Source organism: Rhinopithecus bieti, unplaced genomic scaffold, assembly GCF_001698545.2.
Source record: "Rhinopithecus bieti isolate Rb0 unplaced genomic scaffold, ASM169854v2 scaffold_35615, whole genome shotgun sequence".
Taxonomy (NCBI): domain Eukaryota; kingdom Metazoa; phylum Chordata; class Mammalia; order Primates; family Cercopithecidae; genus Rhinopithecus; species Rhinopithecus bieti.
The window spans coordinates 506994-521287 of record NW_016815179.1 but is presented as its reverse complement, the minus strand read 5'-3'; the positions used below and the strand labels follow the sequence as shown (position 1 = coordinate 521287).

The following is a 14294-nucleotide window of genomic DNA, read 5'->3' as shown; positions in this document are numbered from 1 at the left end:
TTGCTGCTTAACCCAGACCTTTTGTCCTCATTTGTCCAGTGTAGGAAGAGAGAGCGTGTCCTGTACAAACTTAATATGCCTGATGACACTGTCCACTTGACTGAAAGGATCAGATGTCCCTAGTGCCCCAGAGGGACCCTAGCACCCTTGTATTCCTTGGTTTTGTCGCCCACCCTTGTGGAATCACATAGAGGGGAGGGGAGGCACCAAGAGGAAGCATTGCCTCCAGATTAGAGTCAGAGAGCCCCCTGTCTGGGGTTACTGTGGCAGCCTGAACTGCAAACCACCCACAGGATATGCTTTCTAAAGTGAAAAAAGAAGAATTGTTGAAAACATGAGGATTTTGCAGGCTCAGGCCAATTAGGCAGCTGCCTGGTCCACCACCACCCTTACCTGGTTCAGTGTTTCTCAACACGTGTTGCAATGCTGTGTTTTCCTTGTGTTTAGTGCCTATATTGCCCTAATCAGGTGGGGGTACCATCCCACCAGCAGGTTGTCTTGATGTTCTCTCTTCAGTTGCTGTGTGAATCAGCTGTTCCATCATTTAATGGTTTCACTGGCCTGTGCATAATAGGCTGCATGGAAAGCCCATCATATCCTCTGATCATATCCTCTGAAAGTGTAACCCGTGTCATGTTGCTTGGGCAGTGAAGTATGTTGTTTGGTTAATGGGACATCTCACAGAGTATCCAAAAGACATGACATGTTATCTCAAGGGTGGCTATGGTATTCCTAGTGTCCACATGGGTGACATGTATTTGTCCCTTCAAGACAGGAAGCTGTTGGCATAGTCCTTGTCCTCACACAGGGGATCCTTTAATAGCCTAGTCACTCAGCCACCATTCTCCTGACAATTTAACTAGGCTGCTGGCAATGGCCCGTGAAAATGTAGCAATATGGTGGTAAGGGTGGCCTGCTTGACCATCACCACTCCAGGTAGTTTGGCCGGTTGGTTGGAACATCTGTATTCAGTCTGAGTCAAAAGATGGCCATCCACCTTTGCAGCCCAATGAACCCTATCTGCTTTTAGTTTTACAGAGCCATCACTAAATGATGCCATATTTTTGGAAGGCATGTGTTTGAATCTTGGGCCCTAGGTAGCTACAGGAAGGGCTACAGCATTCCCTGTGAGCAGCTTAGTCTCTTCTGGGAATTTGTTCATGGAGACTACTGCTGCCACTAGAGAGATCTAGCACCCTGGTATTCCTTGGTCCTGTCCCCTAGCCTTGTGCAATCCCATAGAGGAGAAGTACCCTAGGGAAGCATCGCCTTGGTGGGCATACCTCAAGGGAGCTACAGCATCCCCTTCACTTCCTGCTGGACTGGAGTGATTAGCCAGAGGTTAAAGCTTTGAGTTTTCACAGCTCTTTTCTGAGTATGTGTCCTGCCCTGAGCATGTGCATGGCTTTAAAATTCCCAGTATATGGATCACCTGAGGTCAGGAGTTCAAGACCAACCTGGCCAACATGGCAAAACCCCATCTCTACTAAAAATATAAAACTTAGCTGGGCGTGGTGGTGCCCGTCTATAGTCCCAGCTACTCAGGAGGCTGAGGCAGGAGAATCGCTTGAACCTGGGAGGCAAAGGTTGCAGAGAGCCAAGATCACTCTATTGCACTCCACTGGGTGACAGAGTAAGACTGTGTCTCAAAGCCAAAAAAAAAAAAAAAAATCCCAGTGTATAAAGGTGCTTTTGAATGCCTTATTTTGAGGCATTCAACTCTTGGCCCAGCCTTTCCTCCCTGGCTTATAGGGCACTATTAAATACTTCAACAGTAATGTTTTGCCCCTGATGCTTGTGGGCTGTTCATTTGGCTTATGATGTTTTAAGGAAATTCTTGCTAACTTTTCACCATGAGTGAGTTCTGGGGAAGGTAAAACAAGCATTAAGTGCTTTGTGTCAGTCTTCTGATAGCTCGTAGACATGTTTAAACAGACAAACTCTCTGTGAATGAGGTCTTTTCTCCCTCTGGAACTAGGAATCTGGGTCCCACACCTGGTAGGAATGAATGTAGGCTACTTTTTTTTTTTTTTTTTTTTTTGGAGACAGAGTCTTGCTCTGTCACCTAGGCTGGGGTGCGGTAGTGCGATCTCAGCTCACTGCAACCTCTGCCTCCCAGGTCTTAAGCGATTCTCCTGCTTCAGTCTCCAAGTAGCTGGAATTACAGATGTGCATGCCACCACGCCTGGCTAATTTTTGTATTTTTAGTAGAGATGGGGTTTCACCATGTTGGCCAAGCTGGTCTCGAACTCCTGACCTCAGGTGATCCACCCCCCCTTGGCCTCCCAAAGTGTTGGGATTACAGACCTGAGCCACCCTGCCTGGCCTAGGCTACCTTCTTAGGACCACCATCACTATCAAGCCAGGGAGGAGGGTGTGAGACAAAGGCAAATAAAATGCCACAAAGTTTTCCCACCATTTTAAGTTGCTTTTTTTCTGATTTGGTGTCCATTTGGTTGGTGTAAACCTTGGACCATTTTCAGAGTTTAATTAGAATCTTTTCTAACAGTTTTGCTTTTTTCAATTTTTTAAAAAATTTTGTGGTGAAATGGGCTCTTGGAGCTACATTCTACCCTGTTTATGCTGACATCACCCCAAATATTTTTGATGAGGAAAAGAAACTAATTTGTAATTTACGTCTAGGAGAGATAACTAAGGAGCGGGAGCCACTGATTGCAAAACAAGAAAAACATGAATAAAGCCTTTAGGCAAGATCATATTTAAATAGCTAACATTCTTAATCATTAATAAAACTTCTACACTGTTGCTGTTTTTCACTTTTCCCATCCCATTGGTGTGACGAGTTAAATTCAAGGCCCAAAACCAACAAGTTCCAGGGTAAAAGTGAATTTTTTTTTTAAAAAAAATTTTTTTTTTGTTAAAACCCTTTTTTTTTTTTTTTTTTTTGAGATGGAGTCTTGCTCTGTCGCCCAGGCTGGAGTGCAGTGGCTGGATCTCAGCTCACTGCAAGCTCCGCCTCCCGGGTTTACGCCATTCTCCTGCCTCAGCCTCCGGAGTAGCTGGGACTACAGGCGCCCGCCACCTCGCCCGGCTAGGTTTGTGTATTTTTAGTAGAGACGGGGTTTCACCGTGTTAGCCAGGACGGTCTCGATCTCCTGACTTCGTGATCCACCCATCTCGGCCTCCCAAAGTGCTGGGATTACAGGCTTGAGCCACCGCGCCCAGCAATGACTACCTTCTTTAAAAAAAAAATTGGTTTATAGAGTTGAAGACAAAAAAGTAACAAAGTGTTGGTATGGTGGCTTACACCTGTAATCCCAGCAGTTTGGGAGGCTGAGGCAGAAGAATTGCTTGAGGCCAAGAGTTCAAGACCAGCCTAGACAGCACAGAAAGACCCTGTCTCTTAAAAAAAAAATTAAAACAAAAAATTAGTCAGATGTAATGGCACGACTATATTCCCAGCTACTTGGAGGCTGAGACAGGAGGATCACATGGGCCTGGGAGTTTTGGGCACAGTGAGCTATGATCGCAGCACTGCACTCCAGCCTGAGTGACAGGGCGCAAATCTGTCTCGAAAAAAAAAAGGAACATAACAAAGATAAACTTTGAAATCAGAAAGATTAATAAAAATCAAAGTGGACAACATACACAGCCTAATTTCAGTAATTAATATAAAGCTTCAGTAATGAAGGCAGTGTGGTGGTACTGGGCTTAGAGCACACCAACAGATCAATGGCACAAAATTAGAACCACACAGAAATTGTCAACTGATTTATTTTTTATATAGATGCCAAGTTAATCCTATCCTGAAGGACAGTCTTTTCACAAATGATGCTGAGACAAATGGGCAGCTTTTATGAGAAGGAAATGGACCTCTATCCATACGGCCCAACAAATACATGTGTATGGATCATAGGCCTAAATGTAAAATCAAAACTATTAGCTTAGAGGAGAAAACATAGATGACTTTATTTGTAACCTTGGAGTAGTCAATATATTTCTTAGGATAAGAAAGCACTAACCATGAAAAAATATGATAAATTGGATTTATAAACTTTAAAAACTTCTTATCAAAATATACCATTAACAAAATGTGTAGAAAAGCCTCTGAATGGGAAAATAAATGATAAGATGCATTTTCACATATGAATGCATGTAGCAAGTACAATGAAAATAATATTCCATTTATAGTATGAACCATACATACAATAGTTGAATTTCAGGTATAAATATAAAGTAAAGGGAAAAAATAACAGAAAAGTTGTACCTTGTACTTGATTGTAAAGACTGTAAGAAAGATAACACTTCCTAATTTAGCGAAGATATTTTAACATAAGACTAATTAATTTTTATCAGTATATTTTAAATAATAATTTAAAATAGCATTTCCAAGTCAAGGAAACATGCCCTTGTTTTTAGTTTGTTGACCAATTTTTTTTTTTTTCTGAGATGGAGTCTCACTCTTGTCACCCAGGCTGGAGTGCTGTGGCATGATCTCAGCTCACTGCAACTTCTATCTCCCAGGTTCAAGCGATTCTCCTGCCTCAGCCTCCCAGGTAGTTGGGATTATAGGTGCACGCCACCATGCCTGGATAATTTTTGTATCTTCAGTAGTGACAAAGTTTCACCATGTTGGCCAGGCTGGTCTCGAACTCTTGACCTCAGGTGATCCACCCACCTTGGTCTCCTAGTAGTTTGTTGACTATACCTAATAGTGCATTTAAAAAAATTAGATTGGATTGGGACAATTAGGAATTATAGAATTGGTCTTTGATTTGTTAGTGGATATTCAAATAAACCTTCCAAAAAAGGTTAAGAATACTGGAATAAAAATTAGGCCATGAGCTGCCCCGAATACCATAACAAGAAACATAATCTTAAAAAATGTTCTGAAGATGTATGCTTTCGCTGAAGCTAAAACACACACCCCTAATATTGTTGAAATTGCACTTTGTAACACTGGGTAGCCTAGAAGATATAATGCCTCAATTGATTTTTGGTTTACTGAGGGCTGGGAACTAGAAATAAATGCATAGGAAATGTGTGCAGAAAAATCGAAAGAAAACCCTATACAAATGACAAGATTAATCATGGATATGGAATCAAGATTGACTTTCCAGAACGCCATGAAACCCGTTACTCCTACAATCACAGAACCAATAGCAAAAGTCACCCACAAGGAACAAAATGGATAAGGGATTAACAATAAGGAAACAATGAACATAGCTGCTGATGCAACCAATACATTTCGAACAGTGTTTTCTATTATTGCAGCATACTGATCAAAATATATAAATGCCTGGTTATATACTATTAGGGGAATTTGACAGTCTTCAGCTATGCGTCGTAATTGGAATAACATTATTTTCTTTTTCGTTGAGGAAGAAACATTTGTTGTCTGAATGAAGCCCCGAGAAGAAATGATTTCATTTGATGATGAAATATTAATATCATGCTGAAAATTTGGAAAATTGCTTAAAAAATCAGGAATATTGTTCATAAAAGTATTCTTATCATTAGGATCTTGGCTGTTACCTTTTAAATATTGCACATATGCATCTAACCAAAATTCTGTAAGATTTTTATCTACATAGACATTTTTTTCAAAAATTTTAATACAGTTTTCCAGTTTTTGCCTAACATCTTCATTCCAGTAGTCAACTTTTTTAGTAACAATAACCATAACCCTGGGACCATAATCTGAAAAATAATCTTCCTCTACATTAAAATATGGTGTGATGTAGGAATCGTCACTTGCCAGATTTCGAAGGTCTAAACCTTCCTGCACATGGAAACACCCATATATACTGCTTATGATGTACAAAACATATATAAAGACTACAAAATACTTGGACTCACTGCTTGTGAGAAAGGGGCCAAAATGGTCTCTAAAAAACAAATTCATTGGATGGACATCAGTTCCATGTTCATCTGGGACAGAACCAAACGGGAAACAGCAGAACTTTTTAAATGAGGACCATTTTGCGTCAGCCTTTTTCAACCAGCGTAGGCAGACTACTTCTCTTTTACCATCCAAGGCCATAAATGCTCCAAAACAGGTGATGCTATAAAAATAGCAAAATAACAGGGTCGTTCCTGTATAGATGCAAAAACATTGTACGGACCTAAAAGAGCTCATAACCCCTGTATAGAAGGCCAGGATGTTAGTGATGGTGGTGATTGTAATAGACACTGCCACTTTTGAATAGACATTGGACATCCGCTCTGGTATGTCATCTGCAAGGCTGGTCTTATGCCAGGCAGAAATCATGATAAACATGTCATCGACCCCAACACCTGTAACAAAAAAAAAAAAAAAGAAAGAAACAGAATCTTCATCTTCATACATATTACTATCCATTAAAAATTAAACAGGTTGGTTCAAACCATTTTCTTTTTCTGTATCTTAAGGTTTTATTTATCTTGTCAAACCCTCTGATTAAATACTACCTTCTCTGTGATGCTTTCCCTGGTTGCCTCTGAAGTTACAATAGAACTCATCACTCCTTCCTTTGTAATAAGTCTTTGCTTTGTACATACTCCTATTATTGCACGTAGCACAGTATACTCTACTCTTTGCTTAGGGTGTTTCCATGATGAGGTCAGGAAACCTGGCTAGATGGGTATCAGTCAAAGCAGCATTGGCAATGTGTGTCTTTGATTCTAATAGATTGCTTGAGAGATCATTTTCTCTTGTAAGATATTTCATGCTCATGTACAGACACACCCAGCCAACATTCTGTTGCTTGAAATATAAGCTGGACTTAATGTGTTCTACAGTGAGCATCTGGCTATCTCTGTGGTATGATTTGAGAGGCACCACATAGTTTATAGACACACACAGGCACATACACAGATACAGTTTTTCTGCTACTTTGTTTCTGATACCTAGGATGTTGGTATTCAAATTCCACTTGCCCAGTTCATTGTAATGAGATCAGAAATATGTGTCAAGGTAAATCTTAAGAATTCTTTACATATTAATGCCTACTAGATAATTAGTCCCTTTCCTCAGTGATATTTCAGATTGGTTGGAATAGGAGAACATCAGAGAATTTTCAGGTCATGACTGAAGCCCGGGAAAGGGGATTACCAAAAAAAAAGGAACTGGAAAGGGCAGCATGAGCTTGTTGCAGATAAATTTCACCTCCCTCCAACCTCCTACCAGATATGTGAGTAATGAATTGCGTTATGACAATAAGATGGCTATGATAACAATAGGTGATGGGAATTTTTCAGCTCCATTATAACCTTCTGGGACTACCATTGTATATGTGGTCTGCTTTGTATATGCAGTCTATCTTTGACCCAAACGTCGTTATGTAGTGAATAATGGTATAAGAAAAAGAAATTGACTTTTCAATTAATCAAGGGATGCAAATTAAACCACAAGTGAGACACTTGGTTTTCTTATTAATCAATATTAGTAAGACTGAGGATTTCTGGAGGGTTTTCTGCAAATGAAGATATTCAGTCCACTAGGGAGAAATGGAAATTGGCACACAATTTTTCAGTCCAAGTTTGCAACAAAGCAAAAGACTTAAAAAGGGAATACCTTTGACTGTCAATTCTACTTCTAGGAATTTGTCCTAATTGGACAAATGCTCAAAAGTAGAACAAGTGTGTTCATTTTGGTGTAATTTACAATAGGAAAATATCGAAAACAACATAATCCCATAACAGTATGACATTGGCCAAATCAAACATAGTGTTAGATTGGAGTCATATTCAGTCTTTTTAAAAAGAGGTAGATATTTAATGTTAAACGAAAATTTCTTGTTATAAAATAAGATGTTTGAAATGGAGAGATAGGTACATGTGTATATTTGCATAGAACAAATTCTGGATGGATATACATAGAGATATTAGCAGGAATTATCCCTGAAGGGTGGAATTAGTTGTTTTCCATTTTCTTTGTATTTTGGTAAGTTCAGAATTTATTTTACAGTAAGCATGAGAAAATAAAGATGTTTATATTTTGGAAAGTAAGCATCTTGGAAAAACTAATATTTGGTTTCTGGGGGAGATAGTGAGTTGTGTACTGGATATTAGCTTATTTATTCTAGCTTTTCAAGGCATACCTTCCTCGTACGCACTCACTACCCCACAGCCATAAATAACTATAGTTAAGACGTATATAATTGATTTAATGTAAGCCATTTTGTAGAGTTTGCATGAAGGCCTAGGATTTTCCTGTATACTACTGTAGACTTTATAAACACTGGATACTTAGGCTACACTACATTTATTTTAAAATATATTTTTCTTTCTTCAATAACAAATTAACTTTAGCTTACTGTAACTTTATTATTTTATAAACTTTTAAGCTTTTAAAATTTTTTTGGCTTTTATAACACAGCTTAAAACACAAAACATGGGACAGCTATACAAAATATTTTCTTTACTTATATCTTTAGTCTATAAGCCTTTTCTATTTTAAAATTTTATTTATTTATTTTTTACTTTCTAAACTTTTATTAAAAACTAAGATACAAAAACACATATAAGCATAGTAGTGCATGCCTGTAGTCCCAGCTACTCAGGAGGCTGAGGCAGGAGAACCGCTCGAACCCAGGAGCCGAGATTGAGCCACTGCACTTCAGCCCGGGTGACAGAGTGAGGCTCCATCACAAAAAAACAACCAAAACCCACACACATTAGCCTAGGCCTTCATAGGGTCAGAATCATCACTATCACTGTCTTCCATCTCCACATCCTGTCCCACTGGAGGGTCTTCAGGACACGTGGAGCTGTCTGCTATGATAACAATGCCTTCTTCTGAAATATCTCCTGAATAACCTACATGAAGCTATTTTACAGTTAACTATTTTTTTCATAAGTTAGAGTATACTCTAAAATAATGACATAAAATTTAGCATAGTGAATACATAAAGCAGTAACAATTGTTTATTAAGTATTATGTTGTGTACATAACTGTATGTGCTGTATTTTCATAAGACTGGCAGAGTTTGTTTACACCAAGATCTAAGGAAAGAAAATATTATTGTACAGCTCTCCAATGTGCTTGTGTTTTAAGCTGTGTTATCACAAAAGTCAAAAAGTGTAAAAAAATCTTTAAAGTTTATAAAATAATGAAGTTGCAGTAAGCTAAGGTTATTGAAGAAACAAAAATACATTTTAAATAAATGTAGCATAGCTTAAGTGTCCAGTGTTTATAAAGTCTGCAGTAGTGTATAGGAATGTCCTATACCTTATGTTCACTCAACATTTATTCACTGACTTACCCGGAGCAACTCTCATTCTTGCAAGCTCCATTCGTGATAAGTACCCTGCACAAGTGGACCATTTTTTATATTTTCTACCATATTTTTACTGTACCTTTTCTACGTTTAGATATATTTAGATACACAAATACTTACCATTGTGTGACAGTTACCTATAGTATTCAGCATAGTAACATGCCGTACAGGATTGCGGCCTAGGAGTAGGAGGCCAGCATAGCCGAGGTGCGTTGTAGGATATACAATTGAGGTTTGTGTAAGTACACTCTAGGAAGTTTACACAACGACAAAATTGCCTGTGGAAGCATTTCTCAGACCCTCAATGTTAAGTGATACATGACTGTATTTTTAGTGATTCGTATTTTGTTTTTTACATGTGAACTGCTGTTCACGTACACGGTCTGTTTTTCCATTAGGATACTCAATCTTTCCACCTCTAGAGATATCCAGTTCAATTTCATTTCCCTGTTTCCTGGCACCTCATTTGTGAACTATAGAGCCACCTCAATACAATTATTTCCCTTATATCCCCTACCCTGCCACATACACAGTGTGCAGCCTCCCATTTTGTTTAACTCACCTAGAATAAGAAATGGCGAATTGGCAACTATGATGACAAATGGCACCCCAATGTGCAACAGCAGGCCAAAGCCGCTCACCACTGCCAAGAAAGCAGAAATCACTCCAAAGGCTGCAACACACATTTTGTTTCGTATGCAGTCAAACCTGCAAAGTTGGAGGGAAAAATCATAGAATTTGTGGTGGCAGCTTTCATCAATGGATAACATTTTTGACTTGGACACGTAGTCAGAAATCTCTAAGGCAATAATTTCCACACGTATCTTCTGGAGACCTTTAATTCCCAGGGACTATCTCAGACCAATTAAAATAAACAAATAAATAAATAAATAAAAGGAAAGAAAGGGAGCAGAAAAGTTAGAAATCTGTAAATCTGTACTTCTATCAACTTTCCTACATGTGATTCTTTACAGCCAGCCAAGCACTAAGTCACTGACTGGCATTTTGGAACCACAAAGAAGTACTAAAACACTGTTAATGGCTAATTCCACTCTGATCTTCAGAAGGGTGGGAGTGGAATATAACAGGTAATGAAGAGCAAACTGTACCAGAGAAAGAATATATAAGCAGTTATCTTTTCACCTATTCCTGATCTCTAACTAGCCATAACACAACATTAAATACCTCCTGTATTTCAAAGCTAGTACAATGTGTATTGTTGTTAACATACAGTAGGAAAGTCTTCCTTCAAGTTACTTTCAGGATTCTTCTCTACTGGTGAAGTGGGCTCTGTGGAAAAGTTGCTACGAATTTGGAAAAAATTAAAATGTGCTATATTTTAAATGACCCAATCTGTGCCTGTTTCCTTGGCAAACCAACAGGAATGGGACTACAGAATATTTTAAAGTATGATTCAGTGCTTTACCTCCTCAACAACCATAACGTTACCTTTTAAAATATTGGCAACAACCTCTGGTTTTAGATTTTACTTGTTAAAAATTGCTTCAAAACAAATGACTGATACCTGCATTCAGATATTCTAGTGGGGGAGAGAAACTAACTTTGGAATTAAAGTCTAGGAGCTGAGGAACTGGAACCACTGGTTTCAAAACAGCAGGAACATGACTAAAGACCTGCAGGGAGATCACATTTAAATAGATAAAATTATTCTTGCTAATAAAATGCCTGTACTGTTACTGAATTTCACTTTTTCTCAACCTGGTACTACGAATTTAGGTCAGGGCCCCAAGTCAACACACATACACATATAAATTCCAGGGCAAGAGTAAATTGCTTTGTTATAATAAAATCTCTTATTATAATTCTTTTTTTTTGAGACAGACTTTTGTTCTTTTTGCCCAGGCTGGAGTGCAATGGCGCGATCTTAGCTCACTGCAACCTCTGCCTCCCAGGTTCAAGTGATTCTCCTGTCTCAGCCGCTCGAGTAGCTGGGATTACAGGCATGTGCCACCACACCTGGATAATTTTGTACTTTTAGTAGAGATGGAGTTTCACTATGTTGGCCAGCTGGTCTCGAACTCCTGATGTCAGGTAATCCGCCTGCCTTGGCCTCCCAAAGTGCTGGGATTACAGGCATGAGCCACTGCGCCCGGCATATTATAACACATTTTTAAAAGAACAATATTGGTTTATAGGAGTTTAAGATAAGAAAGTAAAAGAGATGAATTTCAAAATCAGAAAGATTTTGGATAAAAGGTATATATGACAAGGTTATGCCCATTCCTCCTTTTGAGTTTCTGGATTTCTTAGGTGTGAATTTTTCAGAGGATAGGGGAGTGAAGTATAGTATTGATTATAGAGACTTTGGCTAGATATAAATAAAGTTCAGTACTATCTGTGGTTTCAGGCATCCATTGGATGTCTTGGATAGTATTCCTGAGGAAAAGCAGGGTATTACTATACATGAAATAGCATGAACTATAATTAAGTTCAATTTAGAGCATAGGCTTTTGAAAAAGTCTTATTTAAGTGACTTCATTGCAAGACAATAAATATAGAATCCTGAAATATGTTTGAATATGTGTCTTAAATGAGCTAAACACGTGTATGCAAGATATAACCTTCATATATGAGTGTGTGTGAGACAGGCAAAATGGGAATAAGTACTAGAACTGTCTAGGAAGCTCCACCCAGAACAGACATAAGAGACCCTTTGTGATAAGGGAAGAGGGGGAGCGAGAGGTGTCCAGGGAACTTATAAAAGCACTTGCAGGTGGCAGGGTGCAGTGGCTCACGCCTGTAATCCCAGCACTTTGGAAAGCCGGAGGTGGGTGGATCACCTGAGGAGTTTGAGACCAGCCTGGCCAACATGGCGAAACCCCGTCTCTACTAAAAATACAAAAATTAGCCAGGTGTGGTGGCACATGCCTGTAATCCCAGTTACTCAGGAGGCTAAGGCAGGAGAATCGCTTGAACCCAGAAGGCGGAGGTTTCAGTGAGCTGAGATTGTGCCATTGCACTCCAGGCTGGGTGACAGGGTGAGACTCCATCTCAAAAAACAAAACAAAACAAAACAAAACAAAACAAAACAAAAAACACCAAACAAACACTTGCGGGAGGATCAATTTCATATTCAAGACTAGAGAAGACATATGTTAGACTGTCATGGCAGCACTCATATCTTAAGAATTTTTCAATTCCATTTCTCCTAGTCTTTGAGCATGTTCCAGTCTGTGAACCACTCAGCAAGGTGGATAGTAGGAGAAGTCACAGGAGAGGCCTGGAATATCCCTTTTTCCCTATTAAAGGCTATTCCATGTAGCATGCTCCAGCTAGGAGAGGGGGAAAAACCTTAGCTTCAAATCAAGTTACCACTTTTGTTTATGACATGAACATGAACATGGACATTTTAATTCTGACTGGAGGACTTTTTGTCTTGCTTAAGAATTACCATAACATAGGGACTGTCTGAATTTTCATGAGGCAGAGGAAGAACTTGCTCTACCTAGTAAACTAACAGGAAACAAAGGGAGACAAAAATACAACTGCTTTATGTTTATACCTTATGAGTCTTGTGTTCAATATGGTGGTTACATAAGCATAGAAGAGTCTTTAGAGACAACTATAAATCATTTTCCAATTCTCTTATTAAATATTTTTCTGCGTTATTGTCCAAATCATTTGTAAAGATATGTAAGAACTGAGTAGAATTTGTATTTTCAAAACCAACTATCTATCTAGTAGAAAAGTTTTGTCAAACCAATTATTAGTAACATGTAGACTGAATTTTTAAAATGCTTTATCCTACTAAGTTTAGTAGACTGAATTTTGCGGGGTTTTTTTTGTTTCTTTTTAAAGTTTCTTTGTTTCTAAGGGATGTGGTCCTCCTTTCCAGGGTAACAAAATTATGAGGTAGTTTATTGACCCAAAGAGGTCCCCAATGTCTTCACATCCCTTTACCTACTGAGACTTCATCTTTCTTCTCCATACATCTAAATAGTTAAATTATATTATTTGTCCCTAAACCTACCTACACGTAAGAATCAGCTAGAGAAATTTCTGAAATACAGATTTCCAGATTTAACCCAAGATATTTTAATTTGGTAGGGTGATGCCGGAGAATCCCTGGTTTATGGCTCTCTGGGTGACTCTGATGTAAATTAATTAGAATATAATCTATGGGGTTCCTCCTACATCTAAATTCTGTTGTTTGATGATATCTTTCATATTTTAGTTTGAACTCAAACAAGAACACAAACTACCCTTAATGCCTAGAGAACAATTTTTAAGTGCTTAACAAGGTAAACTGCACATTAGAACAATGGAGACACTTAAGTCAATTAAATTTGAACTTAATTTTTTATGAAGTGAAAAGTACTATTTTAAATTAGTAGAAATAGGACGTGCTTCCTGGTTCTACCAACTTATCTGCCTTCCAAATGGAACAATTAATCGTAATTGATGCAATATGTTAGGTAAAAAAGATATGCCAAATCAAACAAAACTGGCCACAATTTCTTTTACTATTCCATTTGATTAGACACTATTGCTGATGAGAAAAAATGTTTTTAAAAATCACCAGGCTTAAAAAATAAGAGTTTAGCACGGGATGTCAGGAAAAATGGTATAATAAGAAGCTCTTGTCTTCTCAAAGAATTATCAGAAAAACAAGCAGAAACTGTCAGAAGCAATTTTATGAACCCCGGAAAAGTGAGAGCAACCAAGCGAGTGATGAACCAAAAAAAAAAAAAAAAAAAAAAAAGAAGAAAAAGAAAAAATAGTCCCCCTTTCTGGCATGGTGGCAGTGTTAAGGTAGCAGGGGTGTTAAAGTGGTCACAGTCTCAAAAGCAGAGGCAGTATTAAAGTGATGACAGCCTGAGTCCCAGTGTCAGAGTGTTTCACTGGATCTGGAGGGGGAAGAGCGAATTTTACTCAAGAAATATTGTATATGAAAATTAGCTGGGTGTGGTGGCACATGCCTGTAATCACAGCTACTCAGGAGGCTGAGGCAGGAGAATGGCTTGAACCCGGGAGGCAGAGGTTGCAGTGAGCGGAGGTTGCGCCACTGCACTCCAGCCTGGGTGACAGAACAAGACTCCATCTCAAAAAAAA

General features: G+C 38.6%; 1 protein-coding gene across 1 annotated transcript in view; it reads right to left on the bottom strand.

Annotated features, from left to right (window-relative positions):
- Positions 1 to 4129: 4129 nt before the first annotated feature.
- The window catches only part of PTCHD3 (patched domain containing 3), a 19627-nt gene continuing 9462 nt past the window's right edge, over positions 4130 to 14294 (bottom strand). The window contains exons 3-4 of the mRNA XM_017853031.1: positions 9784 to 9929; positions 4130 to 6258 (exon numbers count right to left, since the gene is read on the bottom strand). Of these exons, the coding sequence (XP_017708520.1) occupies positions 4751 to 6258; positions 9784 to 9929 (1654 nt within the window). The 3' untranslated portion in view covers positions 4130 to 4750. The remainder of the gene's footprint in view (positions 6259 to 9783; positions 9930 to 14294) is intronic.